Genomic DNA, 24,275 nt, shown 5'->3' on the forward strand with positions numbered 1-24,275 from the left:
TAGGCCACCTTCTAACAGGTGATCAGGGCAGGGATGGGCAGTCTGCAGAGGTGAGTAGTGACTTTCTCTAATTCATCTGTCTACCAGATACTTCCAGAATGCCTCCTCTAAGCCAGATACTGAGGACACAGAGAGGAACTTTGAGGAGCCATAGGGTAGAGGGGTGGAGGCAGGAAAGGCAGGAACTCCTGGCTTGCTTCCATACTGGCATTTCTCATTCGTTTTGCTTCATCTAAATGCTGACCAAAGCTTAAGTGCTGAGCCCGGTGCTGAAGCTGTCCAGGTCCCACTTTGTCTCATCTTTGCCAGAACCTTTTTTTTTTTAATGTGAGAAACCACATTACTACCTCCTATCAGCCCTCACAGGGCTGTGAGGGACAGAACCAGGACAGAACCCAGCAATGTCTGACTCCAGTGATGTCCTCCCCTGCCCCTTTTCTTTGTGCAACATGTACTTTAGACTACACAGGTGTCAGTCTGGGGTGCCATGAGAGGACTCAAACAAGAAGGGGCTGGGTCTGAGAGCTGGCTTCAACATAGGCTACTTTGCTGAGTGCTCCCTGGCTATGAGGCTTGTGGTTATGGTCACAGCTGGTCCTTCAGGGCACCAGGCTGTTCCTTGGAACCCAGAGAGTCCAAGCTGCCAGCAGAGGGAGGCCTGGGCTCTCCAGACCCCCTCCACCACTGATGAAAGCTGCTTCTGTTAGCTAGGCCAGGTACCCCCTGTGTCAGTGAGAGGCCAGACCCCAAGAGCACAGGAGGGCTCAGGATCCCACTAGCAGGGAGTTTGGGACCTGGCAATGAGGATTCAACTGGGAGTTGGGGGGCCACCCACCAATAGAAGCACCAAGCAAAGGTCTCCTCCTGCTTTCTGAGGGCCCACAAACGAGGCTCCAGGTCGGCTTGTTCAGCCGCCTCGCCCAGGATGTCCCCCGGGATTCTGCGACCGTCTTTTGGTGTTCACGTGGAGAGCAGGGGCTGAGCGCAGGAAGGGAAGGCAGGGAGGCCGCAACACAGGCACTTTCCCTTTCCCTTCAATGTGCAGGAACCCAGAGGGCCCTGCCTCACCCTGATGTCAGCGGAAACCCCAGGGGCAGAGGGCTCCTCTCACCTTAACAACCGCTCTGCCCTGCCCTGGCTCCCCCACCCCACCCGCCTACCTCTTCTTCCTCCCTGAACCACGGGAAGGTCCTGCTGCGGCCTCTCCTCCGCCCCACCAGGGCTCTCCATCTCCAGGGTATCTGGGCGTGTGAAGAGGGCAGGGGCGGAAGGGATACCCCCAGGTGGCAGACTCCTCCCTTGCCTGCCAGGAGCTCTCCCCGCCATTCTCCCAGGATGTTCCATTGCCCTGGCCAACCCATGCCGCAGGCTCTGTGACTCCGTCTCCCCTGGCAGAGGAGTGGGGTTACCTCTCCCTGGGCTGGGAGATCCTTATCCTGCCCGCTGAGTCACTGCCGGCTCCTCCCGTCCTCTCCTCCCTCCCTCTATGCCATCCTTCCTCTTCACCTCGGAGCTTTCCCCTGGCTGTCCCTTGTCTTAGCCAGAGTTAGAAGTATCTCCTTTCCCTGGTGCCCTTCCTCAGGGATGGGATGCCTCACTGCGGGGTCGGGGGGGGGGGGGGAGGCTTGGTGATAGCAAGGGAAGCTGCCCCTTTCCTAGCTGTGTGATCTTGAGTCACTGCCCCCTCGCTCTGTCTACATGCCAGGGACCATACGGATAGAACAGCACCTTTTGTGGTCCCCAGGGGGAAATCTGCATGCATTTCAGTTTAAGAAGCTGACTTCAAGCACTGTAAAATGAAATAGCAACTTAAGAAGGCATATGAAAGGCTGTAGGGGTGGAAGGGGTAGGGAGAATTTTCATGGCAAATAGAAGAGGGCCACACTGGCCTAGAATGGGTAGGGAGCAAGGGAGGAGCTGGTTCAGTCACCTAAAACCTTCCTGAAGGGCTCACTATACATGCCTCACTGACCAGTGTGGATCTGGAGAGAGCCCTGTCTGCCAGGGGCTTAAGGGATGAGGGGCGGAGGGCAAGGTGACTTCAGTACCCACCAGAGATCTGAGTAGCCAACTAAGAGGCTCAGGGCAGGCTAGGGCACCTGGAGCAGTTCCCTTCCACCTGCATGCAGTTCACAGGGAATTCTGGAAAGATAGCTGAGTATTCTGCTATCAGAGAGCCCAGATAGGGCTAGGATGCAGCACTTAATGAGCATATGTCAGGGCCTGAGTTTGATACCTGGCACACTGACACACACACACACACACACACACACACACACACACACACACACACACACCAGAGCCCTGCTCTATCACGGACCTCATGAGTTTCCTGTGGCTGTAGTGCATTTCAAGTGAGACAATGAAATGAAACACCTTTGCAAGTTGCCCAGATTCAAGACCCAAGAGAGCTGCTCTCCCTACCTGGTAGGAGGCAGCTGTTCTTTACTGAGCACTTGTTAACTGCCTGGCATTGCAAGGGAGTCCTTCCATAGTTCACACAGACAATCTCACACAGTCCTCCCAAGGCAGGTGCTATCGTAGCTGCCATCTTACCAAGGGGACACTGAGGCATGGAGTTGTACAACTTGCTCATGGTCAGAGGCCTGGCTTCAGAGTCCTGGTGTTCTTAATTAGAAATCTCCTTCCTATTCTGCCCCTAGTTGCTTAAAAGCTGCTCTCACTCCATCCCTCTGGAGCAAGCCCCTCGTAGCCAAAGATGCCTTCTTTCCCCTTCTGCCCTCTGGAAACTACCACAATGTTTGGCACAAAACTGGCACCTACAGTGTCTTGCTTCACCCTAACCAGGCTAGTCTGCCTGGTCTGTGCCGGTCCCTGGGACTGGATGTGGTGTCTGTCTCCCTCTGCTGGTCCCTCAGGGGACAGCTCAGCCGAGCTGCCTTCCCCCAGAGCTGTTGGTGCCCCTGTCTCCCATGGTGAATGGTGGGTGCTGGGGAGGCTGAGGGCTGGCCACTCCGGCCACACTCCAGGCCACAGGCACGCCAGCATCACCTTCTTGGATCCCTGCCATCAGAAGCCTGCCTCTAACAGGCGCTGGGGGGGGGGGGTGTAGGGAGGCCAGGTTGCCTCCCTGATGCCTGCCCAGGGAGGAGGGGGAGACAGCAGGCCCCAAACTTCCTCCTTCCTCTTCTAACCCATGAATGGAACTGTCATCCATGGATTTATCTAAACCTTTTGCGAAGCTATTTCTATTTCCAGCCGAGACCACATCTTGGGGTAATGAGTTCCATCGGTGTCCTCCCCTGCTGGGTGAAGCATGCTGCGTTTGATTTGGCCTAAACTTACCTCACTTGCGCTCCAAGGGGGCCCTGTAGCTCCAGCATGCCAGGTTTTGGTGAACAAGCCTGAGCTTCCCCCTTCACGTCCCCCTGAGGGTTTGAAAAATTCCATCCCACCTCCCCTCCACCTCCAGCCCTGCAGGCTGAAAAGACCTGGTCCCTCATGTGTACACGGCATCGGACACTGTGGGCACATGACTATCTCTTGCCAGCCCCCACCAGCTTTGGGGGAAGGAGGTGGGCACCCTCCTTCTCCCCACAGGCCCAGGCAATCAACGGTCCAGAATGGTGGGGTGGGGTGGTAGCTCTAAGAAGCAGCAATGGCCTCCTGGGCTGCTCTCCTAGGTCTGACTCTTCAGCTCCAACCTGACTCTGTGGAGATTCGAAGGTTCTCCAGGTCTTTCCTCTGTAGTGTCGCAGGAGGTGTCGGGAGGACTTTTCCTTCAAGGATCTCAGTATGCATTTGCCATGGTTTTGTCCAAGCTGATGGGCCATTCTGTCTTGTGCTTTGATCGTAGGCTGCTGGGAGGACGCACCCTGGAACGGAGCAGGTAGCACACAGCCAAGCTCTGTAAATGTTTACAGCAGCCCTTCGTAGCTCGGGGACCTTTACCACCCCCAGTCTTCACATCAGCAAACTGAGGCTTGGAGAACATTAGCCAAGGGATGGAGCCAGGACTCAGACCCAGGCAGGCTGGCACCCAGACCTCATTCTATGCCTGCACAGCCGACCCTGGGTTCAAGGTTCATGATAGCTCTGAGTCTACACTCTTCACTCATTCACCACAGATGCATCAAACACTGCTACACGCCAAACATTGTTCTGATAGCTGGGAAAAGTGCCAGGGAACAAGAAAAGCCTCGGCAGGGCTTGGCGGTGGCTGCTGGCAGCACCTGGTGTGACACACATCGCAAGCAGGCCAACTGGTGCTCCACCAGCTCAGCACCCCAGCAGCTCAGAGCTGCCCTCCCCACAGTTACCCCAAAGTCAGCATGCAAACGCCACTTGCCAGGTGTCCACAGATGAGATGAAGGCAACCCCCAGTGAACTCTCACATTCCACACTCCTCTGCCCCTCTGCCTTTTGGTTACCCGAGTCTGGCAAAACTCCCACGGTGAGTAATCTCGCCGGTGCCCTTGCTTGTGCGGAGGCTGCGCGGCCTCTGTGGAGGGGCAGAGCCGCTCGGCGCGGCCTCCTCCCCACGCGCCTCCGGGAATGCCTCACCTCTCTCCAGGGCTCCTTTCTCCACAAAGCCGGGCCCCCAGCCTTTGGCCAGGCCTGTCGGGGGTGTGCTCCCTCAGCCTATTGTGGTCACTCCCCAAGGTGCAAACTCATAGTGACTTGACCATCAATCACCCTGACACTGGCTGGTATCCATTTCCCCCAGGAGGCTGTGGTGCCCCATCTTCCCCAGCCGGGAGCCTGAGCTCTGCACACGGTTATCTGCTCTGTTGCCCAAGCAAACCCCTGCTCAGAACCTTGACGTGGCTATTTTTGTGTCTGGGTCTTTGTACTTACGTTGGCTTCTGAGTCAGGGTAACCTGGTCATGCTAGCTTGTGCGTGTGCGTGTGCATGTGTGTGTGAATAGGACTTGAAGTCAGGGCCCTGCATTCATGGTTTTTCTGCTCAGGGCAGGCCCTCTATCACTTGAGCCACATCTCCACTCTTGGCTTTTTGTTGGCTGGAGATAAGAGTCTCAGCTGTCTGCCTGGCCTGGCTTCAAACCAAGATCCTCAGACCTCAGCCTCCTGAGTAGCATTACAAGCATAAACCACCAGTGCCTGGCTTGACACACTACCTTAAGAGCAGAAGTCCTTCTTCCCAACATCCCTTTCCCCCAGTCTCCCCCCAGAGCACCTGCCACCTTCTACACAATATGTGACTGAATTGTCCATATTTTTTCCTTTCCCTTTTCTTTTTTTTTTTTTTTCTGGTGCTGAGCACTGAACCCAAGGTTTTGTGCATAACCCGTAGGTGATGCCCCCAACACAACTCACTCATCTTGTTGACTGTCTCATGCACTGGGCTTCCTGCAACTTGAGTCCTAGTAGCTAAGCAAAAGTTAGTGGCTGAAGGGAAGAAACTCCCTGACAGTTACTTTATTTGATGTGTGTGTGTGTGTGTGTGTGTGTGTGTGTGTGTGTGTATGTGTGTGTTGGTCCTGAGGCTTAAACTCATGGCCTGGGCCCTGTCCCTGAGCTTTTCTTTTTGCTCAAAGCACGAGCCACTTTTTCAAATGTTGAAATGGTCTTTATATCTGCCACCCCAGACGTACAGCCATTCACACAGATTTGCCTGCTTGTAGGAAGGCACCTCTAAATGGAGTGTGCTTAAGTTTGTATTATTAAGTTTGAGATTTGAAAGAAACCTTGAGCCATCATGTCATCTAACTTCCTCATTTAATTAAGAAACTGAGGTGTAGCGAGGATGTCTGACTTGTTGGAGGCTGTCTATGAGTAGGCTGGAAGTCCACTCTGGTTTCCTGACTTCCAGCACAGGTCCAAAGTTCTCTTTGGGTGTCTATACCCATCCCTCACCAGGTTCTCCTGGCCAGGCACTGGTGGCTCACGCCTGTCATCCCAGCTACTCAGGAGGCTGAGACCTGAGGATTGTGGTTTGAAGCCAGCCTGGGTAAAAGTGCCCATGAGACTCCTATCTCCAATTAGAAGTGGAGCTGTGGCTCAAAGACACGGTAGAGCACTAGTCTTGAGCAAAAAAAGCTCAGGGACAGTGCCAAGAGCCTGAGTTCAAGCCCCAGGACAGAAAACAAACAAACCCAAAACAGAATAGGTTCCTCATGGCTCTCAACTCCTCCTCCCCCATTGTGTTCCTGGACCTGAAGCTCATGACTGGATGTGCCACCAGCAAGCCCACAGACTGGAGAGCTTCCTTGCGGCCCCTTGGCCCAGGGGATGGGGAAAGGAGTAGGAAGGATATGGATCACAACTTCTCTCCAGCACGTGGGCAGGTGAGAGCAGAGGCCTTCCAGATCCTAGCATGCCAAGATGGGAAGGTCCTTGGTGAGCATCTTGTACTCCCTATCCCTCCCAGAGGCCAAAGATCTCCGGATGACAGGACCCTACAGCCCCATAAGTGTCAGGAGCAGAAACAGGACTGTGACTATTTTCAGCCTTCCCTTTCCCTGCTGTAAGGACCCTTGACATCTGTCTTCTGTTCCAGTGCCCTACTGGGATAGACTGGGAAGGCCCTGCTGAGTTCCCTTGGGAGATGGGGATCCAGAAGAGGAGGAAACAGGAAGCAAATGGTATGGTACAGTGCGGTAAGGCTGTGTGCATGGGGGGCTGGCTTGAACTCAGGGCCTAGGTGCTGCCCCTGAACTATTTTGCTCAAGCCTAGGGTTCTATCCCTAAGCCACAGCTCCATATCTTGTTTTTTGGTGGTTAACTGGAGAGAAGAGTCTCTCGGACTTTAGTGAATGGATTGGCTTTCAACGGTGATCCTCCCATCTCAGCCTCCTGAGTAGCTAGGATTACAGGCGTAAGCTGCTGTGCTCAGCTTGCTTCACACTTTTTATTAATTTAACACTTATTCGTTGATTATATACCGAGAGCCAAGTCCTGAGTGGGGCACAGACCTACAGCAACGGACAGAAGAGAACCCCTGCCAGTGTAAGGCTGACACAGCAACGGGAAACACAGACATTAAACATAGTGCATAATGTTGAGGTGATGAGCAGCAGGCTACAAATAGGGCACATAGCTTGCTAGAGAATTCTGGGACAAAGGGGCAGTGGAGACCCAGCTGAGGGGGACTGCCATACCGGGCCAGGGGAGAAGCCATCCAGGAAGTAGTAGGCCACTGTGGTAGAAATGGCACATGCAAAGTCCCCCATGTACAAGAGGAAGCAGCAGCTCCAAGGAGGTGACATGACTTGGGGGCTGATTAAGGGTAGAACCTAGATCCTCTACGCTCAGGAATCAAGGGCTTGAATTTTATGGCAACCACTTGTAAACAAGGGAGAGGCACTGACACAAAGTTTCAAGAAGGTAAGTCTTGCTCCATGGGAAGAGTAAGCTGTGGGGGCCAGGGTAAAGGCAAGAAACCACTGAGAGCTGTTGTGGTCATCCAGATGAAAGGACTGTCTCAAACCAGGTGGCAGCCATGAAGTTAGGAGGGCCACAGGGCTGTCCTTTTGTGCAGTCAGGACCTGCTGAAAGATGGAACTGGAAAGGCGTGGGGGAAGTTAGTCTCAAGGATAACTAATCTAATGAGAGAAAGGCGTGAGGGAAGTTAGTCTCAAGGATAACTAATCTAATGAGAGAAAGGCGTGGGGGAAGTTAGTCTCAAGGATTACTAGTCTAATGAGTGAAGCCTAGAGGGGAGCTGCTCATCGAGCGGGGACAAGGCAAAGCAACCTGGGGACAAGGCAAAGCAACCTTTCCCGCAGGCTCTAGGGAAGGGCAAGGGCTAGGAAGGAAGGGGAGTCAAGGATGAGAGAAACAAATTTGCTCAATGGTAAAAGGCTAGGAGGAAAAATAACCTCCTGGGGGGAGGGGTGTGTGTATGTGTGTGTGTGTGTTAATGAGGGAGGGGGTAGCAAGCTGAACAAGAAATGTACTCACTGCCTTAGGTATGAAACTGTAACCCCTCTGCACATCACTTTGACAATAAGTAAATATTTAAAAAAAAAAAAAAAACCTTTACCACCCAAAAGACCAAAAGCCTAAGACATAGGCCAGCTCTGCCCGAATGCTGGGGTGCCCACGATCCTTCAAAGAGTCATGAAATGTGGTGCTAGAGGGAGCACAGGGCCAGTGCATGGCTGGGAGACTTAAGAAACCCTGAGGAGGGGAGGGGGAGATAAAAACAACAACAGGGCTGGGAATGTGGCCTAGTGGTAGAGTGCTTGCCTCCTATCTATACATGAAGCCCCGGGTTCGACTCCTCAGCACCACGTATATAGAAAAAGCCGGAAGTGAGGCTGTGGCTCAGGTGGCAGAGTGCTGCCCTTGAGCAAAAAGAAGCCAGGGACAGTGCTCAGGCCCTGAGTCCAAGCCCCAAAACCAAACCAAACAACTAACTCCTGAAACCCAGGAAGGCCTGGCAGCTGGTGGCCCTCGGTGTCTCCGTAGAAGACTCGTGGCCACGACCGTCTCCTAAGCCGCCAGGGGTTCGCCTAACGAGGCGTAGCCTCCCCGCTTCGGGCTAGGAGTCCCACACACCCGACCGAGTCTCTGCCTCGCTTCTCCCTCTATCCTTTTCTTCGGGAATCTTCTGTGCCTTCTCCGTGCCTCAGTGCAGATCGGTGGAGGGTCCCGGAACCGGAGTGCAGGCGGTCCTTCTCCTCTCTCCGCGGCCAGGCCAGTGATTGATCCGCGTGTGGGAGCTGCGGCGGCCGCGGTGTCCCAGCCGGAGCGGCTTCGATCCCACAACGCCGGCCCGACGCCCGGGAGCCCTTCGCCACCGCAGTGGCCGGGGAAGCGCCGTCGCCCCATCTCCACGGCACAGGCACCTCGCGCCCGGGAGCCCCCCGCGTCCTCCCCCGGGCCGGGGAAGGAAGACGCCGGGAACCCAGGGGGAGCGCCGCCGGCCCCGGGTCACGTGACCCGGGCCGGCCCCGAGCGAGCTCCGTCACGTGACCGCCGAGCCCGGGAGCGTGTGCTCACGTGACGGCCGCTCCCGTGTGGCGGCCAATCAGGAGGCGGGGGCGGGGCCGCCCCGGGGCGGCGCGCGGGAAGCCGGCTCCGGCTGGTGCGGCGGCGGCTGGGCCCGTTACGGGGATCTTCCGCCGGCCCGACCCCCGGCTGGGCCCGATCGCATGCTGGGCCCGCGCGTGGAGCTGGGGCGGCATGAAGTGCCTGGTCACCGGAGGCAACGTGAAGGGTGCGCCTGGGCTGAGCCCGCGGCGGGACGCGGAAGCCGGCCCGAGGCGCCGCGCTAACCCCGTCTCTGCCCTCTTCCCTGCAGTGCTCGGCAAAGCCGTCCACTCCCTGTCCCGGATCGGGGATGAGCTCTACCTGGAACCCTTGGATGATGGGGTGAGGGCCTGAGTCTTGGACGATCGTGAGCAGAGTTGCCTGCGAAGTTTGCGTTGCCTCCTCTGTGGTTAGGGCGTGAGCTTGGGTTTGTCCTCTTCCCTGGCCCGTGTGTGCACGGAGAGCCCAGTGGACAGTGTGCAGGAGTGAGGTAGACCTAGAGGGGACCCGCGGCTGTGGGAGCATCCTGAGAAGGCTTCAGAAGATGCTACAGCTGCCTCCAAGGGGAAGGATGGTTTTCACACATGAGGGCCGTGGGACAAGTGTGGGCAAAAGTAGGCCAGAGGGATGGGCTTGTCCCTGCCCCTGACCGTGTTCCCTTCCCTTCTTGTTGTGCCCCAGCTCTCCCTCCGGACCGTGAACTCTTCCCGTTCCGCCTATGCCTGCTTTCTCTTTGCCCCGCTCTTCTTCCAGCAGTACCAGGTGGCCACCTCTGATCAGGACACAGTGCGCTGTAAGATACAGATGAAGGTGAGGTGTCTCAGCAGGGGGATCCACCACACTCCAGGCAGCTCCACGGCTGTGCACCTGTGCACCTGTGCTGGGTCACTGGGGAGTGAACTTGCAGTGAGCAGTCCTAAGCAAAATGCAGCCAGGGGCACAGTATAAAACTCACCGAGATGAATGGGAGCTGTTGGGAGGATGGCACGTTTCCAGGCCGCAAAACCATGAGCAAGTGCGTGGATGTCCTGAGTGCCACGGGGCCCCGGTTTTGCACATGCTAGTTATGGGCCAGGGCCTACATTGGACTTGCCAGGCTCATATGTCCTGCCCCCACTCAGTCCTTCCTGTCCGTCTTCCGCTCTCTGGCAACACTGGAGAAGACTGTGGAAAAGTGCTGCATCTCCCTGGGTAGCCGGAGCAGCAGCTTGGTGATCCAGCTGCACTGCAAGTATGGTGAGTAGCCACCTAGCCAGACGGGGCCCTGGTGAGCTAGATGGACAAGGCCCACTGAGACGCTTTCTGGCCACCCAGGGGTGACGAAGACTCACAACCTGTCCCTCCAGGACTGTGAATCCCTGCAGGCTGTCTTCAACCCGGCCTCATGCCCCCATGTGCTCCGAGCCCCAGCAAGGTGAGCCACTCCTCTCTGGGCTTCAAGGGTGTGTGCGTGCGCGTGCAGTGTGTGTTCGTATGCACTAGGGCTGCAACTGGGCACTGTCCTGGGCCTGGGCACTGTCCTGAGCTTCTTTTTGGCTCAAGGCTAGCACTCTACCACTTGAGCCACAACTTCATTTCTAGCTTTTTCGTGGTTAGTTGGAGGTGAGAATCTCATGGACTTTCCTGCCTGAGCTGGTTTTAAACACTGATCCTCAGATCTCAGCCTCCTGAGTAGCGAGGATTACAGGCGTGAGCCACTGGCACCTAAAGTGTGTTTCACTTTAGCCTTTGGATCTCTGTGATCCTGGATCTCGCTCAGTCCAGGGTCTACGCGAGTCCTTGCATGGCTATTAAAAACAGAGGCTGGTCAGCGGCACCGGTGGCACACGTCTCGCTTCTTACACGGGGCTGAGACCTGGGCAGAAAAGTAATTAGCAAAATACTGGACTAGAGGTGTGGTTCAAGTGGTAGGTAGCTGTGAGAAAAAAAGTGCATTGAGGGTATGAGGCCCTGAGTTCAAGCCCAGGAACAGAATGGGGGGGGGCTGGCATGGAGGGGGAAGGACACCCCACCCTGTTCTCATGGTCGCCAGGAGCCTTCCTTCTCAGAGGTCCAATACCGCTTACAGCACGTATATCTGTGACCTGCAGGCAGACTTTTTGTCTGACCTGAATAACCTCAGAGGGCTATGCTTAGCATGTGGCCCAGAAGTTCAAAACCCTTCTCTGGCCTGGTCCCCTTCCTTCAAGGGAAGCCTCTTTCCTAACTGTCCAGCCCTAGAGTCCTGGGGGATCTCCAGGACAAGGAAGGAGGCTGGGCAGGGAGACTGGGGTCCAGGAGGGATACTGAACAATCCACCTAGACTGTGGAAGCCTCCGGTCAGCTAGCGCCGAAGGGTTGCACAGCGCCTGGAGAAGGGGGCTCAAGCGGAGGGGAAGGTCCCCAAGAACCAGCAGAGAGGAGTGGACTGCCTCCCTTCCCCACATTGATTTCTCATGGTGACTGGAGGTCCCCCTGGGTCCTGATATCTATTTCCCAGAATCTACCGAGCTAGGACTCCTTTGGGTAGAAAGACGGAAGGTTATCACCCTTATTCTGTCTCTGACGGAAGGTTATCACTCTTATTCTGTCTCTGGTGGAAGGTTATCACTCTTATTCTGTCTCTTTTTCAAAATGAGCAATTGTTTCTTTATGGGTTTTGTTTTGTTTTTGCCATACTGGGCACAGAACCCAGGACTCTAAAGTGTTCTAGGCAAGTACCGAACCTCTGAGTTGCATCCCCAGCCCCTTAGTGACTTCCAGGCAAAGTCCAGATGTTATTTTTCTGCAAACATTTGGCAACATGTATCCTTAGAAGACAAGGACTTAGTTTTCCCGCCCCTCCCCCTCCTGGGCTGGAACTCAGAGCCTTGCACATGCTAGACAAGCCTTACCACTGGGACACACCTCCAGCTGGAAGGACTGGGAACCAGATTCCTAGGGCAGGATGGATGTAGAAGTGCCTCGCCCAGTCCCTCTCCCTCCTCTGCATGCATAGCCAGGTGCGGCCTGCCCAGGCCTCCTGCTGCCCTCTCTGGACTCTTTGGTTTGTTCCTTCACTCAGAAGCCTTTGACCTGCTGGGCAGTACCATCCCCCCGTCTTGGCTTCCCCTTCCCGGGAGGGCTAGGCTCGTACGCCATGCCTGTGTGTGTCACTGCCTTGCCTTGGGGTGTGACACTGCCCTCCTCACAGAGTACTGGGCGATGCCATCCTGCCCTTCTCCCCGGCGCTGGCTGAAGTGACACTGGGCATTGGCCGTGGACGTCGGGTCATTCTGCGCAGCTACCAGGAGGAAGAGGCAGGTGAGGCAGCTGGACAGGCCGGGGGAGGGAGCCCAGTTGGGGGGGGAGGGGCCCCAGGGACCCAGGCTCTTCCCGTGTGTGCCCCCACAGACAGCACTGTCAAAGCCATGGTGACTGAGATGAGCATTGGGGAAGAGGATTTCCAGCAACTGCAGGCTCCGGAAGGGGCGGCCATCACATTCTGCCTCAAGGAATTCAGGGTAAGTCCCCCACCCCACCCCCACCCGCTCACCCTCTTGCCCGGCCTAAGCCCTCACCACCTGCTTCTTTCCACCCAGGGCCTCCTGAGCTTTGCAGAGTCAGCAAACTTGCCCCTTAGCATTCACTTTGATGCCCCAGGAAGGTAATTCCCCAGGCCTTTGCCCAGGGGCGAAAGGGCTTTGGGAATCCCGGGAGTAGTGACCTAGCTCCTGTCTGTTCACTGCCAAGGCCAGCCATCTTCACCATTGAGGACTCGCTGCTGGACGGCCACTTTGTTTTGGCCACCCTCGCAGACCGGGACCCACACTTGCAGTGCCTGGGCTCCCCGGAGCTCCCCAGGACAGCGCCTCAGCTGCAGGCTCACAGGTGAGGGCACCAGCCCTCTGTCTCCCTCCCCTCCATCTTCGCTGTTCGCAGCTTCCGCACCTCCCCCCAACACAGCGCACTTCCTGCCGGCCCCAGCCCCGCAGGCGCGGCCTTCACGGTCAGATGTACTGAGATCCCTCCCACTCGGAAGTGTCCCTGAGGTCCCACTGGCTTCCTCCTCTGGCAGAGTCCTTCCCGCGGAGCCTCCTCCCAGGCCAAGGAGGAAAAGAGCGGCTGGAGGCTGCGGGCTGCCTGGGGTTGGGAAGCAGGTGGCTGGGAGGGCAGGTGGGCTGGGGAGGATGGGCCCAGTGTAGCCGAAGCAGAGGAAGTCAGTCTGGCCCCCCGCCCAGCCTGTCCCCGAGCTCCAGTGCACTCCAGCTCTGGTCTCCTGGGAAGGGGGGAGGGGTGGGGGCTTGGGCCCCTGGTGGCCCTCTTCCACAGGATTTGCTGCTTCCTTCCCCAGCTGAGCTAAACTAGATCCCAGGATGCCTCCCTCGGGCCCCTACCTGAACTCCGATCAAAGGGATTCCAGGCCCACTCCCTGCAGGAAGCCCCCACTTAACCCCTGCATCCTCTCCCTTCTCCTCTCCTCTCCAGTCAAATCAGGAAGTAATAAAACCAAGACTTCACCCGCAGTCTTGAGGCCCCCAACCTCCTCCTGAGCCTTCTAAGGTAGGGCCTGCCTCTGTGCCCCATTCTCTCCCCATTCCTGACACTGTCTCTGCCCACAGCACATCCCAGCTGGATGACTTTGCCAGTGATGACATTGACTCGTACATGATTGCTATGGAAACTGCCGTAGGCAGCTCCAGCTCCCGGGCACAACCCTCCATTTCCTTTTCACCTGGCTTCCAGACCTCCCACGACCCCAGCCTCCACTCAGATGAAGAGGCTGAGCCTAGCACAGTGCCTGGCACCCCCCCACCCAAGAAGGTAGAGGTTGGCTGTGCGGGCAGGGGCAGGGAAGGGAGGAAGGGAACAGCCTGCAGAACTCATGGGCTTCCTCTGTTCCCTTTCCAGTTCCGCTCGCTGTTCTTTGGCTCCATCCTAGCTCCTGTACACTCCCGCCAGGGCCCCAGCCCTGTGCTGGCGGAAGACAGTGATGGTGAGGGCTGAGCTGAGAAGCTGAAGGCCGTGGACTAAGCCCCAGCCAGGGGAGGACAGGGGCTCTGGCCAGGGCATGGGATGGGGGCCGGGGCCGTGCTGGTAGTTCTGCTGCTTCCTGCAGGCCCCACTCGACCATGTTTGGCTTGAGCCCTGTCATCTCCTCCCAGACTGCAACCAATCATGCCTCTTCCCAGATTTGGTGCCTAGAAAAGCCATCTGACAGGAGGGTCCTCAGCCCTTAATCATCACAGAGCCTTAAGCTAGGTTCTAGCCAACTAACTGGCCAAGGCTGAAAGCCTGCCCTCTAAGAAAAGAAATCATAGTGCTACTGATTTACTGCCCATCATGAACTGCCCCTCCCCCAGACACCACTGGGACCACCGCCCCTGTGGCTGGTAGTTTCTCTTATTTTCTCAATACTTTGGCCCTGCCTTGGAATTTTAAGAGCCTCTGAACTCGACGCTGTGCCTGGGTTGCCCTGGCTGGGCCTGTGCCCGGCAAGCCTGCCTTCCCCAGTGGCTTTGTGTGGAAGGGCTGCCAGGCCCAATGCTTGGGACAAGGAAACAGGCCATGGCGAGAATCCAGCTTTGACCTTTATTCAAGAGACCAGATGGGTTGCCCCAGGATCTGGCTGCCAGCCCTGTGGCCAAGCCAGGCTGAAGACCCACAATCTGGCCTGCCATTGCCCTGAGCTGCAGCCTTGGCCCCAGGATCCCACTTGCAGCCACTGTAGGTACAGGTGGGAGGGAGCCCTGAGGGACTGGATGCTGCTATTGATCCATTAAAAAAAGAAAAGACACGAACGCTCTGTGTCCCCGCGATGGGTGGGCCCGCCGTGGCAGCATGGTTTCTGTACAATCAATCCATCATCTGGGCGGAGGGGCGGGCGGCACATGGAGGCTATTTCTTGGCTTTGGCAGAGTTGCGGGGTGGGGTGATGGGACGGCCTCCAGGGTTCAGGCCACTGAACTGCCCATACTTGCCCTTGTTCTTGTCAGCGGGCTTGAGGATCTAAAGAGAGACAGGGCTGGTTAGGTCTGGGGCCTCCCGGGGCCTCCCAGCCCCTCCCCCCACCCACCTGGAAGGAGCACATGAGGGTCTCGTCCACACTCATCATGGCGCCAGCATTGTCAAACTCGCCACAGTAATTGGGAGCCGAGAAAAGTGTCACCAGCTGCCGCTTGGCAAAGAACTCATAACCATCTTCTACTACCTGGGCAAGAATATGAGAGAGAACGAAAACAGTTGGGTCTGCAAGCCTGCTCCACCCATTCCCCTTACCGCCCCGCCCCAACCCAGGGCAACCAAAAGCCGTACCTGGTGTGCCCGGCAGATGAGGTCCAAGTCGTGCTTATGTAGGAACTTGGCCACGACCTCAGCCCCAAAGGTAAAGGAGACACCTCGGTCATTCTCGCCCCAGCCCTGCACATCCTTGTCAGGGTCAGACCACAGCAAGTCACATAGCAGGCCCTGGTCGGGCACATCTGTGGGCCGCATGATCCGCCGGATCTGCTCCATGGACTGTAGGTCTGGGGACAGGCCTGCCGGGACAGGACACTGCCTCAGGCCTCACAGCGGGCCCCCACGCCTCTAGGGAGCCTCTGACTCCCAGCCTCACCCTCCCAACACCACTGGGCCCCTCTCCTAAACTCCTGAAGCTCAGGCGGGCAGAAGTCACCTCCCTGGGCTTTGTAAAGTCCAGAACATGAGCGCCAAGCTGCTCCTGCCCAAAAAGAGACGGACGAGTTCCGCGTAGGATGCTGCTTGCCACAGCCGCAAAAAGTGCAGGTTAACAGTGAGAAGCAATATTCAAGAAGAGCCCAAAGAGTTATTCCAGGTGCTTACTAACAGCTTTCTTCTAAGGCCTGTAGGCATTTCGGGCTGCTTCCTTCCCAGGAGTCTTTCAGAACATGCCTGCCGCCCCCCTCACCTCCATGGCAGCAGAAGATCTTCTCATCTACGATGGCTGCGATGGGCAGGCAGTTGAAGCAGTCAGTGAAAGTTTTCCACAGTTTGATGTTGTAGCGTCTCTTGCCTGTATATAAAAAGGAGACCGCTAATGGGGTGGCCTGCCCGTGCCACCCAGCTTCAGCCTGACTCTGGGTGTTCTAGGGTACTCTGTGGGCTAGCTAGAAGACTGGAAGGCAAGGCCAGCTCAAGCCTTCCACCATCACCTCACCACAGCCCCTACCCAGCAGGAATACTCATAAAGCACCTAAGGTCCACGGAGCCCAAATTCCAGTCTGACCTACTCACAGGCTTGAGTAGGGCCAAGCCCAAACCAGATCTGCTTTATCTCTGCTTTGGAGCAGCAGAGTCTAATACACCTAAGTGCTCAGTTATGGGATGTACTGGAGAAGGAAGTGAAACCAAGCAGGGCCCTGGGAGCACCCTCCAGGTATATCCATACACCAGGCCCCTCTGGATTGCCAGGCCCAAGGTCAAGGAAGACAGGTATGAAGGGATGGGGCCTCCAGGAACTCCCAGTCCAAACATTTTGACACCAGGCCAATACAAGAGTCCCATGAAGTGCAGGGAGTGCAGTTCCTGCCCAAGGCGGCCCTCAACAGTCAGACCACCTACATTCATCATAGAAGCCATAGATGCGGTTGATACTGGCACACTCATGGTTCCCACGGAGCAGGAAGAAGTTCTCAGGGTACTTTATCTTATAGGCCAGTAGCAGGCAGATGGTCTCCAAAGACTGCTTGCCCCGGTCCACATAGTCCCCCAGGAAGAGGTAGTTGCTCTCTGGAGGGAAGCCACCATACTCAAACAGCCGCAGAAGGTCATAGTACTGGCCGTGGATGTCACCTGTGACCCAGGGAAGTTAGAGGTAAGATCCTGAACTTGAACCCAGGGCCAGGAATGGGGGTCAAGAGGAAAGGGATCCAGGGACTTTGGGAAGGGTCAATGTCATTTTCAGGAAGTCAAAGGGGGCTTGGGTAGGAGCTCACCGCAGATCTTGAGGGGAGCCTCCAGCTCCAGAAGAATAGGTTGGCTCAGGAAAATCTCCCGGGATTTGAGGCACAGACCACGGATCTCGTTCTCTGTCAGCTGCACATTCTTTCCAGGCCGCGAGCCCTGAACTGGGAGCGCAATGGGCTTGTTAAGGCCCGGGCCCTCAGACAGGAGGGAGCGGGGGCGATACGGGTGGTCTTTTGGCCCCGCTGGGGGAGGGCACTGGGGCCTCTCCTCGACCCCAGGCATCTGTTGCTGCGGAGACTCCAGGGCTCTGCGCCTTAGGCTCCCAAGACAAGACCCCAGCCACCCTGGAGACCCTCGAGACGGGTCTGCGGGCGCACGGGCCTGTCACCCATGTCCTCAAAGCGCAGGACCCCTTCCCGGCTAGGTTTCACAGCTTTCGCCCTGGTCCCCAGAGCCCAGGGCAAGCGTGCGCCCCGGGCCCTGGCCAGGAGGGGGTGGCTGCCCCTACCCGAGGGCGCCCCGACCTCCGGGACGCGCCTGCGGCGGGGGGAGGGGAGGCCGAGGCCCCGGGACCTCGCGGCCCGTCCCCGCCCAGTCCAAGCTGGCCCTCGGAGGGTCAGACCCGCCCGCGCGCCACTTCCGGCCGGGCCGGGCCAGGGCGCGGCGGGGCCGCCCTTCCCCACCCCAGCCCACCTTCCAACAGGCGCCCGATGATAGAGTCCAGGTTGAGCTTCTCGCTGTCGGACATGGCGGCGCCGCCGCTCCGGCCCAGCAGCTACGGGCCTGCTCCTGCCTCCCGCCCTCTCGAAGCCTTCTTCCGGCCTGGCTCTCCTTCCGCCCGCCCCAGCCCGCCCCCGGCCCGCCGCCCCGCCTCCTCGGCCGTCCGCCCCGCCCCGCCCCGCCCGGTGCCCCTGCTCTAGCGCCTCCGCTGGAAGGGAAGCGCAGCGATCCCGGCGGGCCCGGGGGCGGGGCCTCCGGGCGGGGGCGGGGCCTGGCGGGGCGGGGCGGGGCCTGGCGGGGCGGGGCGGGGCCTGGCGGGGCGGGGCGGGGCCGAGTCCGCCCGCCCCCGGGGAGCGCGCCGCGGCGTTCGGAGCCTCGGGGACCGGAAGTCCTGTGGAAGTTGTTTTTCTCTTTCGGGGGCGCGGCAGGCTCTCCCACCCCCGCACTCGGGTCGATTAATCTCCGTCTCCTCAGACCCTGTGGGGTAAAGCTGCCCAAGTCCAGGGAAGGAAACTGAGGCTCGGATCTCACATCACCTGGGTCTCCGTGGTTTCCCGGCAGCCGGCCAGCCCCAGGGAAACCTTTCTCAACTCAGGACCTTCTGGTCCACGTTGCGGGCGCCTCCTGCTTTCCCTCTTTTGCCCGCTCTGGGGCTTGAACCCGGCCTGAGCGCTGTCCCTGAGCCTCTGTTAACCTTTACCACTTGAGCCACAGCACCACGTCTGGCTTTTCCTGGAATTTGAACTCAGGACCTCACACTTGCTAGGCTGGCATTCTACCATCTGAGCTACACCTTATTATTATTATTTTTTACACCTCCCTTTATTCCAGGTTTTGTGAATTTTTCTGGCTAGTATCAAAAGGAGATCTTCCCTCTCCTGTACCCCACTAAGTCAGTTTTATTTTTTTTAATGTGTGTGTGTGTTTCTGTGTGTGTTCACTTGTTCTAAACTTAGCTTTTTTTTTTTTTTTTAACCAGCCCTGGGCCTTGGACTCAGGGCCTGAGCACTGTCCCTGGGCTTCTTTTTGCTCAAGGCTAGCACTCTGCCACTTGAGCCACAGCGCCACCTCTGGCTTTTTCTATGTATGTGAGGTTGAGGAATCGAACCTAGGGCTTCATGTATATGAGGTGAGCACTCTTGCCACTAGGCCATATCCCCAGCCCTGTCCCTTAGCTCTTATGCTCAAGGCTAGCACTCTACCACTTGAGCCACAGTTCCACTTCCATTTGTTTTTGGTGGTTAATTGGGGTGGTTACTTGGGTCTCATAGACATTCCTGCCTTGAACTGGGATCCTCATGTCTCAGCCGCCTGTGTATGTAGAATTACAGGCATGAGCCACGGGTGCTGGGTCATCCTTACTTTCAGAGTAGCATAGCACTGGTTCATTGTGTGCACACAATGCCTGGCATGCGCAGAGCCCTGAGTACCATCCTAAGCATTGAGGGGAAAAAAGTGTTACTCTATACTTTGTTGTTGGTGGTGGTGTTTTGTTTTGTTTTTGGCCAGTCCCGGGGCTTGAACTCAGGCCTGAGCACTGTCCCTGGCTTCTTTTTGCTCAAGGCTAGCACTCTGCCACTTGAGCCACAGCACCACTTCTGGCTTTTTCTGTTTATGAGGGCTTCATGCACGCTACACAAACACGCTACCACTGAGCCACATTCTCAGCCCAAGTGTTACTTTACAAAGGGAAAACATTAAGCCAACCATAATTCTTCTTGGATCCCTGAGGTGGGTGTTTTATATATCAGTAACCTCACAATGAGACGCCCTGCTTCTTTATCTCCGGCAGGCCCAAGCTGCTCCACTTAGAGCACAGGGGAGGAGCCTGCGGTTCTGGAGCGGTAGGGTAGGCAGGAAGAGCCTCACAGAGGAAGGGGTAACACCCCCCCCACCATGCACACACACTTGGGAGGGCCCCAAACTAGCTACTGAAGCTGCTTGAAGAGGAAGTAAGAGGAGGTGAGATACAGCAGGGGTGAGCTGGCCTGGTGGGGCCGGGGCTGGGCCTGGGCCAGGTCTCTGCACTGAGGCTTGACCTTTCTGTCCCTTCAGAACCTAACCCACGCCCCAAGGGCACACCGGTGGCTTGATGAAAGACCCTAAAACCTAGCCCTCCGGGCCTCCTGCAAGGCCTGAGGTTGGGGATTGCTGTGGGGAGCCCAGGCCAGGAGGGGCCCCTCATCCTGGCCCTCCCACACCTTGCAGTCTGTGACTTCGGGGCTCTGGGGCGTCATGGCCCAGACCCTGGGGGAGGACCTGGTGCAGGATGACTCCAGCTCCTTGGGGTCCGACTCAGAGCTGAATGGGCCCAGCCCATATCGCCAGGCTGACCGGTACGGCTTCATTGGGGGCAGCTCAGCAGAGCCAGGGTAAGTGGACCGGGGTGGGGGGTACGAGGTCTGAGGCCTGAATGCCCAGGTCTGAGAAGGTCCGGGAGTGGGAACTGGGGCCCAGGACCCTTCTTCAGACTCTGGTAGAGCCCGAAGGTGCAAAGGGCAGTGAAGAGATGGTGCCCCCCCACTTTGGTTATGGGGCTTGAACTCAGGGCTTGGGTGCTGTCCCTGAGCTCTACCACTTTGAGCCACAGCACCCCTTCTTTGTCACTTTCTCCCAGCCTTTGAGCACCTTAACACATTCCTGCCGCTCAACACCGTTCCCTCCCTCCCGTTTGTTTGTAAGCCAGAGCTGGGCTTGAACTCAGTGCACTGCCCTTTAGTTGCTTTTCCCTAAGACGAGCACTCTGCCCCTTGAGCCACAGCTTCACTTCCAGCCTTTGGCTGATTAAATTGGAGGTGAGAGTCTCACAGACTTTCCTGCCCAGGCTAGCTTCACACTGTGGTTCTCTCATCTCAGCCTCTTGAGTAGCTGGGATTACAGGTGGGAGCCACCAGTGCCAGTCAGGCTCAGCTCTTTTTCCCCTTTTTAATCTCGGCCCAGAATCCCAGATCCAGGTTATAGAATTTACATATCTTCCCCAGTGTATAGACAGGAAAATAAGTTCAGGGACAGAAACGTCCTGAGATCACCCAGCAAACAGGAGAGAGCTGCAGATTAAAACTCAGGACTACTCCTTCCCCGTTTCCTCTGTGAATGGTCGCCAGCCAACAGACACGCGGGGTGGAATGTGTGGCAGCCCTTGCCAGCCTCGGTCACAGCTCCTAGGCAGGGCCTTTCGGAGATCCCCAGGATCTCTGTTCACCGGGGTGGTGGGGACGGGAGGAAGGGAGGGTGAGGTCCCGGCTCTAGGGAACAACTCCGGGGACACCTGTGTTCTGCGCCGCCCAGGCCCGGCCGTCCTCCTGCAGACCTGATCCGCCAGAGAGAGATGAAGTGGGTGGACATGACCTCACACTGGGGAAAAACCATGTCCCGGCGGTACAAGAAGGCAAGAGCAGAGCCCTCCCCCCCGCCCCCCCCCCGCACGCCTCGGCAGGCACCGTGGGCCCTCCTGTAACCCCGAAGCTGCTGCCTTGGCTCCCGGCCTCCCCAGCGGCCTGGGGTGGATGGGAAGTGGGCTCGAGGCCGGCCGGCGGGTGCAGCAGGGCGGCCTAACGCAGCCCGCTGGCCTCTCGCCTAGGTGAAGATGCAGTGCAGGAAGGGGATCCCCTCCGCCCTGCGGGCGCGGTGCTGGCCTCTGCTGTGTGGGGCCCGGGTGTGTCAGCAGAACAGCCCTGGCACCTATCAGGTGACAAAGTCGGCAGGGACCCACCTCCCCTTCTCAGAGGCCCTTGGCACCCTGGTCCCTCACATCCTGCATCCCGCCCACTCCCAGGAGCTGGCGGACGCCCCTGGAGACCCACAGTGGATGGAGACCATCAGCAGGGACCTGCACCGCCAGTTCCCTCTGCACGAGATGTTTGTGTCCCCCCAGGGCCACGGGTATGAGGCGGGGTGCCCACCCCCCAGTGCTGCAGCAGGGAAGCTGCGGCCAGGGCAGAGACCGAGGGGAGGAAGGGCATGTCCGGAGGGCGGGCCCTGATGGGGGTCTCCCCACAGGCAGCAGGGGCTCCTGCAGGTTCTCAAGGCCTACACCCTGTTCCGGCCCGAGCAAGGCTACTGCCAGGCCCAGGGCCCTGTGGCTGCCGTGCTGCTCATGCACCTGCCCCCGGAGGTGAGTGACCGGGAGTGTCCCGCGTCCCTGCTCCTCAGTCAGGCCCCCCCCCCAGATCCAAGTCCCAGGAACTCAGGATCCGGGGTTCCTTTACTCCCATGAGGCTTAGCGGCCCTGGTCTAATGGCCTTGGCTCCAAGAACCTGAGGGGGCCCTTGATCCCAACCTGACCTTCTGACTACCGACTTCATACGCCGTGACAGTGCCCCGGCCCCAATGGCCCAGGAACCCAGGCCTGGAACCTCGGGACCCGCCCAACTGTGGTGCTCAAAATCCAGCACCTGAGTCCTGGGGCTTCCAAGCTCTCTGCACCCCGCCCCCCCCAAGCATTCTCCGAGCAGCCCAGGCCTGGGCCCCACTCCCGGCCCTTCCCCTGTGTATGTGGTCCCTTGGCGGGGCAGGGACTCAAGCTCTGCCCTGCCCTCAGGAGGCCTTCTGGTGCTTGGTGCAGATCTGTGAACTCTACCTCCCTGGCTACTATGGGCCCCATATGGTGAGAGACAGGAGGGGGGCTGGGGCTGGGGACCCGGGGGGGGGGTGAGAAGGCTGGGGTTTGGGAGGGGAGGCATTGGCCAGACGGGTGGACGTGGCTGCAGGAGGCGGTGCGGCTGGACGCCGAGGTGTTCGCGGCGCTGCTGCGGCGGCTGCTCCCGCGCGTGCACCGGCACCTGCAGCGCGCAGGCGCGGGGCCCCTGCTCTACCTGCCCGAGTGGTTCCTGTGCCTCTTCACCCGCGCCCTGCCCTTCCCCACCGTGCTGCGCGTCTGGGACGCCTTCCTCAGCGAGGGTGAGTGGGGCGGCCCCGGGGGTGGGGGGGTGGCGTCTGTGTGGCTCAGGGGTGGGCAAGGCTGGACGTGGCCTGGGGTCAGGGTGCCCTCCAAGCCCGCGGGCTCTGGCTGAGCGAGCGCCCCGAAACCAGAGGCAGCCAGGAATGGCCTGCCCCCCCCCGGAGGCCCCGAGCTTCATGCTGCGGGGGTGGGGTTGGGAGACGACAGCAAGCAAATGAACAAGGTATTATAGCTTGTCACCAGTGCCACGAAGACCACGAAAGCAAGGAGGTGACGGGGAGCGTGCTGCTCTCTGGTGGAGGTGAACGTGAGGGCTACGGGCCGGAGCCCCCCGAAGGCAGGGCTCCCACCTGACCTCTGCAGCAGGAGGGGGCGGGGGGCGGAGGGCACGGGGCGGGGGCCTGGGCAGTCACAGCAGAACCAATCTGGGCTTCGGGGGTCTTTGGGCCTCAGCCCTGATGCCCCACCGATAACCCTTCTCCTTTTTGTCCTCTCTGTGATGTCCGGAAAAACACCTTAACGGTAGCAGAAATCAGCTCATTCGTCTAGTGGCCGCTGGCTCTGCGCCCCCGCCCAGGCTGCCCGGGGCTGCCTCGGTGTTCCCGCTGCTAGCTTTCAAGCCATCATCCATACGCCACCTCCCTTCCTTCAGCCCTCAAGAGCCAGGCCGGGCGTGATGGCCAAACCCACTTCCACCCCTCTGCTTGAGGCCGTGCATCGACAGGCTCCCTGTGTTTTCGTTTGTCCTGGTCTTAGGGCTTGAACTCAGGGCCTGAGTGCTAGCCCCGAGCTTTTCCTGCTCCACTACTTGAGCCACAGCGCCATTCCAGGTTTTCTGGTGGCGGGCAGGAGCTGAGCCTCAGGGACTTTCGAAGAGCTAGGATTACAGAGCCGAGGCAGGGCGGGGCTCTGCTCCCTGTGACCACGCCCCCCACCACCACCACCCCCCCCCCCCCGCAGGCGCCAAGGTGCTGTTCCGAGTGGGTTTGACCCTGATGCGCCTGGCGCTGGGCACTGCGGAGCAGCGCAGGGCCTGCCCGGGGCTCCTGGAGACGCTTGGGGCCCTGCGAGCCATTCCCCCCAGCCGGCTGCAGGAGGAGGGCTTCATGGCCCAGGTAGGTGTCCCTCCCTGCCTTCTTCAGTGCTCCAAGCCCTGCTGGCTGACAGAGGGGGAAACTGAGGCAAAGTGAGACCCAGGCTGCATTCCTGTCCCCTGAGCTGCGGAGGGTGTAAACCTCAGGCTTCGAGTGCTTTTCTGTGCAACCCTCAGCCACTTCCTGGGACCCACCCCTCGGGGACCTCAGGGCTTCCTGCCTCCCCCCCTCCCCCCACCCCGTCCAGCGCAGGCGTGGTGACCTGGGCACCCCTCCTTCTCCCCAGGTACACAGTGTGGCCCTGTCTGAGCGGGACCTGCAGCGGGAAATCAGGGTCCAGCTAGCTCAGCTGCCCCGGTCCTCGGCCGGGCCCCCCCCCCAGCCGCGGGCCCGTCTTCCCGGAGCCCGCGCCATCTTTGAGGCCCAGCAGCTGGCAGGCGCACGAGGAGGCGCCAAACCTGAGGTGCCCCGGATTGTGGTGGAGCCCCCCGAGGAGGAGTCCAGGCCGCCCCGACGCAAACCCCAGACCCGTGGCAAGACCTTTCATGGGCTCCTGACTCGGGCGCGAGGGCCCTCGGTGGAGGCTGCCCCCAGAGCCCATCGCAGCTCTGCGTCCTTCTTGGACACCCGCTTCTGAGGGCGCCGAGGCTCAGCACCCCCAGTGCTCATGGTGGACGCCAGCCCACCGTGGGTTCTGCACTTTTCTGCTGGGACTTGGT

General features: G+C 58.6%; 3 protein-coding genes across 7 annotated transcripts in view; 2 read left to right on the forward strand and 1 right to left on the reverse strand.

Moving 5' to 3' along the window:
• Positions 1 to 14,496, forward strand: part of Rad9a (RAD9 checkpoint clamp component A) — a 22,453-nt gene extending 7,957 nt beyond the window's left edge. The window contains exons 1-12 of one of the 5 annotated variants that reach the window (XM_048359728.1): positions 3,839 to 3,850; positions 6,482 to 6,566; positions 9,230 to 9,300; positions 9,640 to 9,768; positions 10,080 to 10,194; positions 10,273 to 10,372; positions 12,131 to 12,240; positions 12,331 to 12,440; positions 12,519 to 12,583; positions 12,670 to 12,807; positions 13,539 to 13,740; positions 13,828 to 14,496. In XM_048359728.1, coding sequence (XP_048215685.1) covers positions 6,530 to 6,566; positions 9,230 to 9,300; positions 9,640 to 9,768; positions 10,080 to 10,194; positions 10,273 to 10,372; positions 12,131 to 12,240; positions 12,331 to 12,440; positions 12,519 to 12,583; positions 12,670 to 12,807; positions 13,539 to 13,740; positions 13,828 to 13,923 — 1,173 coding nt within the window. In that variant the 5' untranslated portion in view covers positions 3,839 to 3,850; positions 6,482 to 6,529 and the 3' untranslated portion in view covers positions 13,924 to 14,496. Of the gene's footprint in view, positions 1 to 3,838; positions 3,851 to 6,481; positions 6,567 to 8,986; positions 9,146 to 9,229; positions 9,301 to 9,639; positions 9,769 to 10,079; positions 10,195 to 10,272; positions 10,373 to 12,130; positions 12,241 to 12,330; positions 12,441 to 12,518; positions 12,584 to 12,669; positions 12,808 to 13,538; positions 13,741 to 13,827 lie in introns of those variants that run through there. The other 4 variants (XM_048359724.1, XM_048359726.1, XM_048359725.1 and 1 more) reach the window with 4 other exon arrangements.
• Positions 14,490 to 17,694, reverse strand: Ppp1ca (protein phosphatase 1 catalytic subunit alpha). The gene is made up of 7 exons (XM_048359734.1): positions 17,536 to 17,694; positions 16,872 to 17,003; positions 16,498 to 16,728; positions 15,845 to 15,949; positions 15,232 to 15,455; positions 14,993 to 15,127; positions 14,490 to 14,925 (listed from the first exon to the last, which is right to left on the reverse strand). The coding sequence occupies exons 1-7, from the start codon at positions 17,588 to 17,590 to the stop codon at positions 14,815 to 14,817; spliced, it is 993 nt and encodes a 330-aa protein (XP_048215691.1). The 5' UTR covers positions 17,591 to 17,694; the 3' UTR covers positions 14,490 to 14,814.
• A 1,695-nt stretch (positions 17,695 to 19,389) lies between these two features.
• Positions 19,390 to 24,275, forward strand: Tbc1d10c (TBC1 domain family member 10C). Its single transcript, XM_048359722.1, has 10 exons — positions 19,390 to 19,524; positions 19,771 to 19,934; positions 20,851 to 20,950; positions 21,143 to 21,250; positions 21,338 to 21,444; positions 21,562 to 21,676; positions 22,103 to 22,168; positions 22,272 to 22,461; positions 23,423 to 23,577; positions 23,843 to 24,275. The coding sequence occupies exons 2-10, from the start codon at positions 19,798 to 19,800 to the stop codon at positions 24,191 to 24,193; spliced, it is 1,329 nt and encodes a 442-aa protein (XP_048215679.1). The 5' UTR covers positions 19,390 to 19,524; positions 19,771 to 19,797; the 3' UTR covers positions 24,194 to 24,275.

The sequence above is a fragment of the Perognathus longimembris genome, chromosome 13 (genome assembly GCF_023159225.1).
Source record: "Perognathus longimembris pacificus isolate PPM17 chromosome 13, ASM2315922v1, whole genome shotgun sequence".
In the NCBI taxonomy this organism is placed as follows: domain Eukaryota; kingdom Metazoa; phylum Chordata; class Mammalia; order Rodentia; family Heteromyidae; genus Perognathus; species Perognathus longimembris.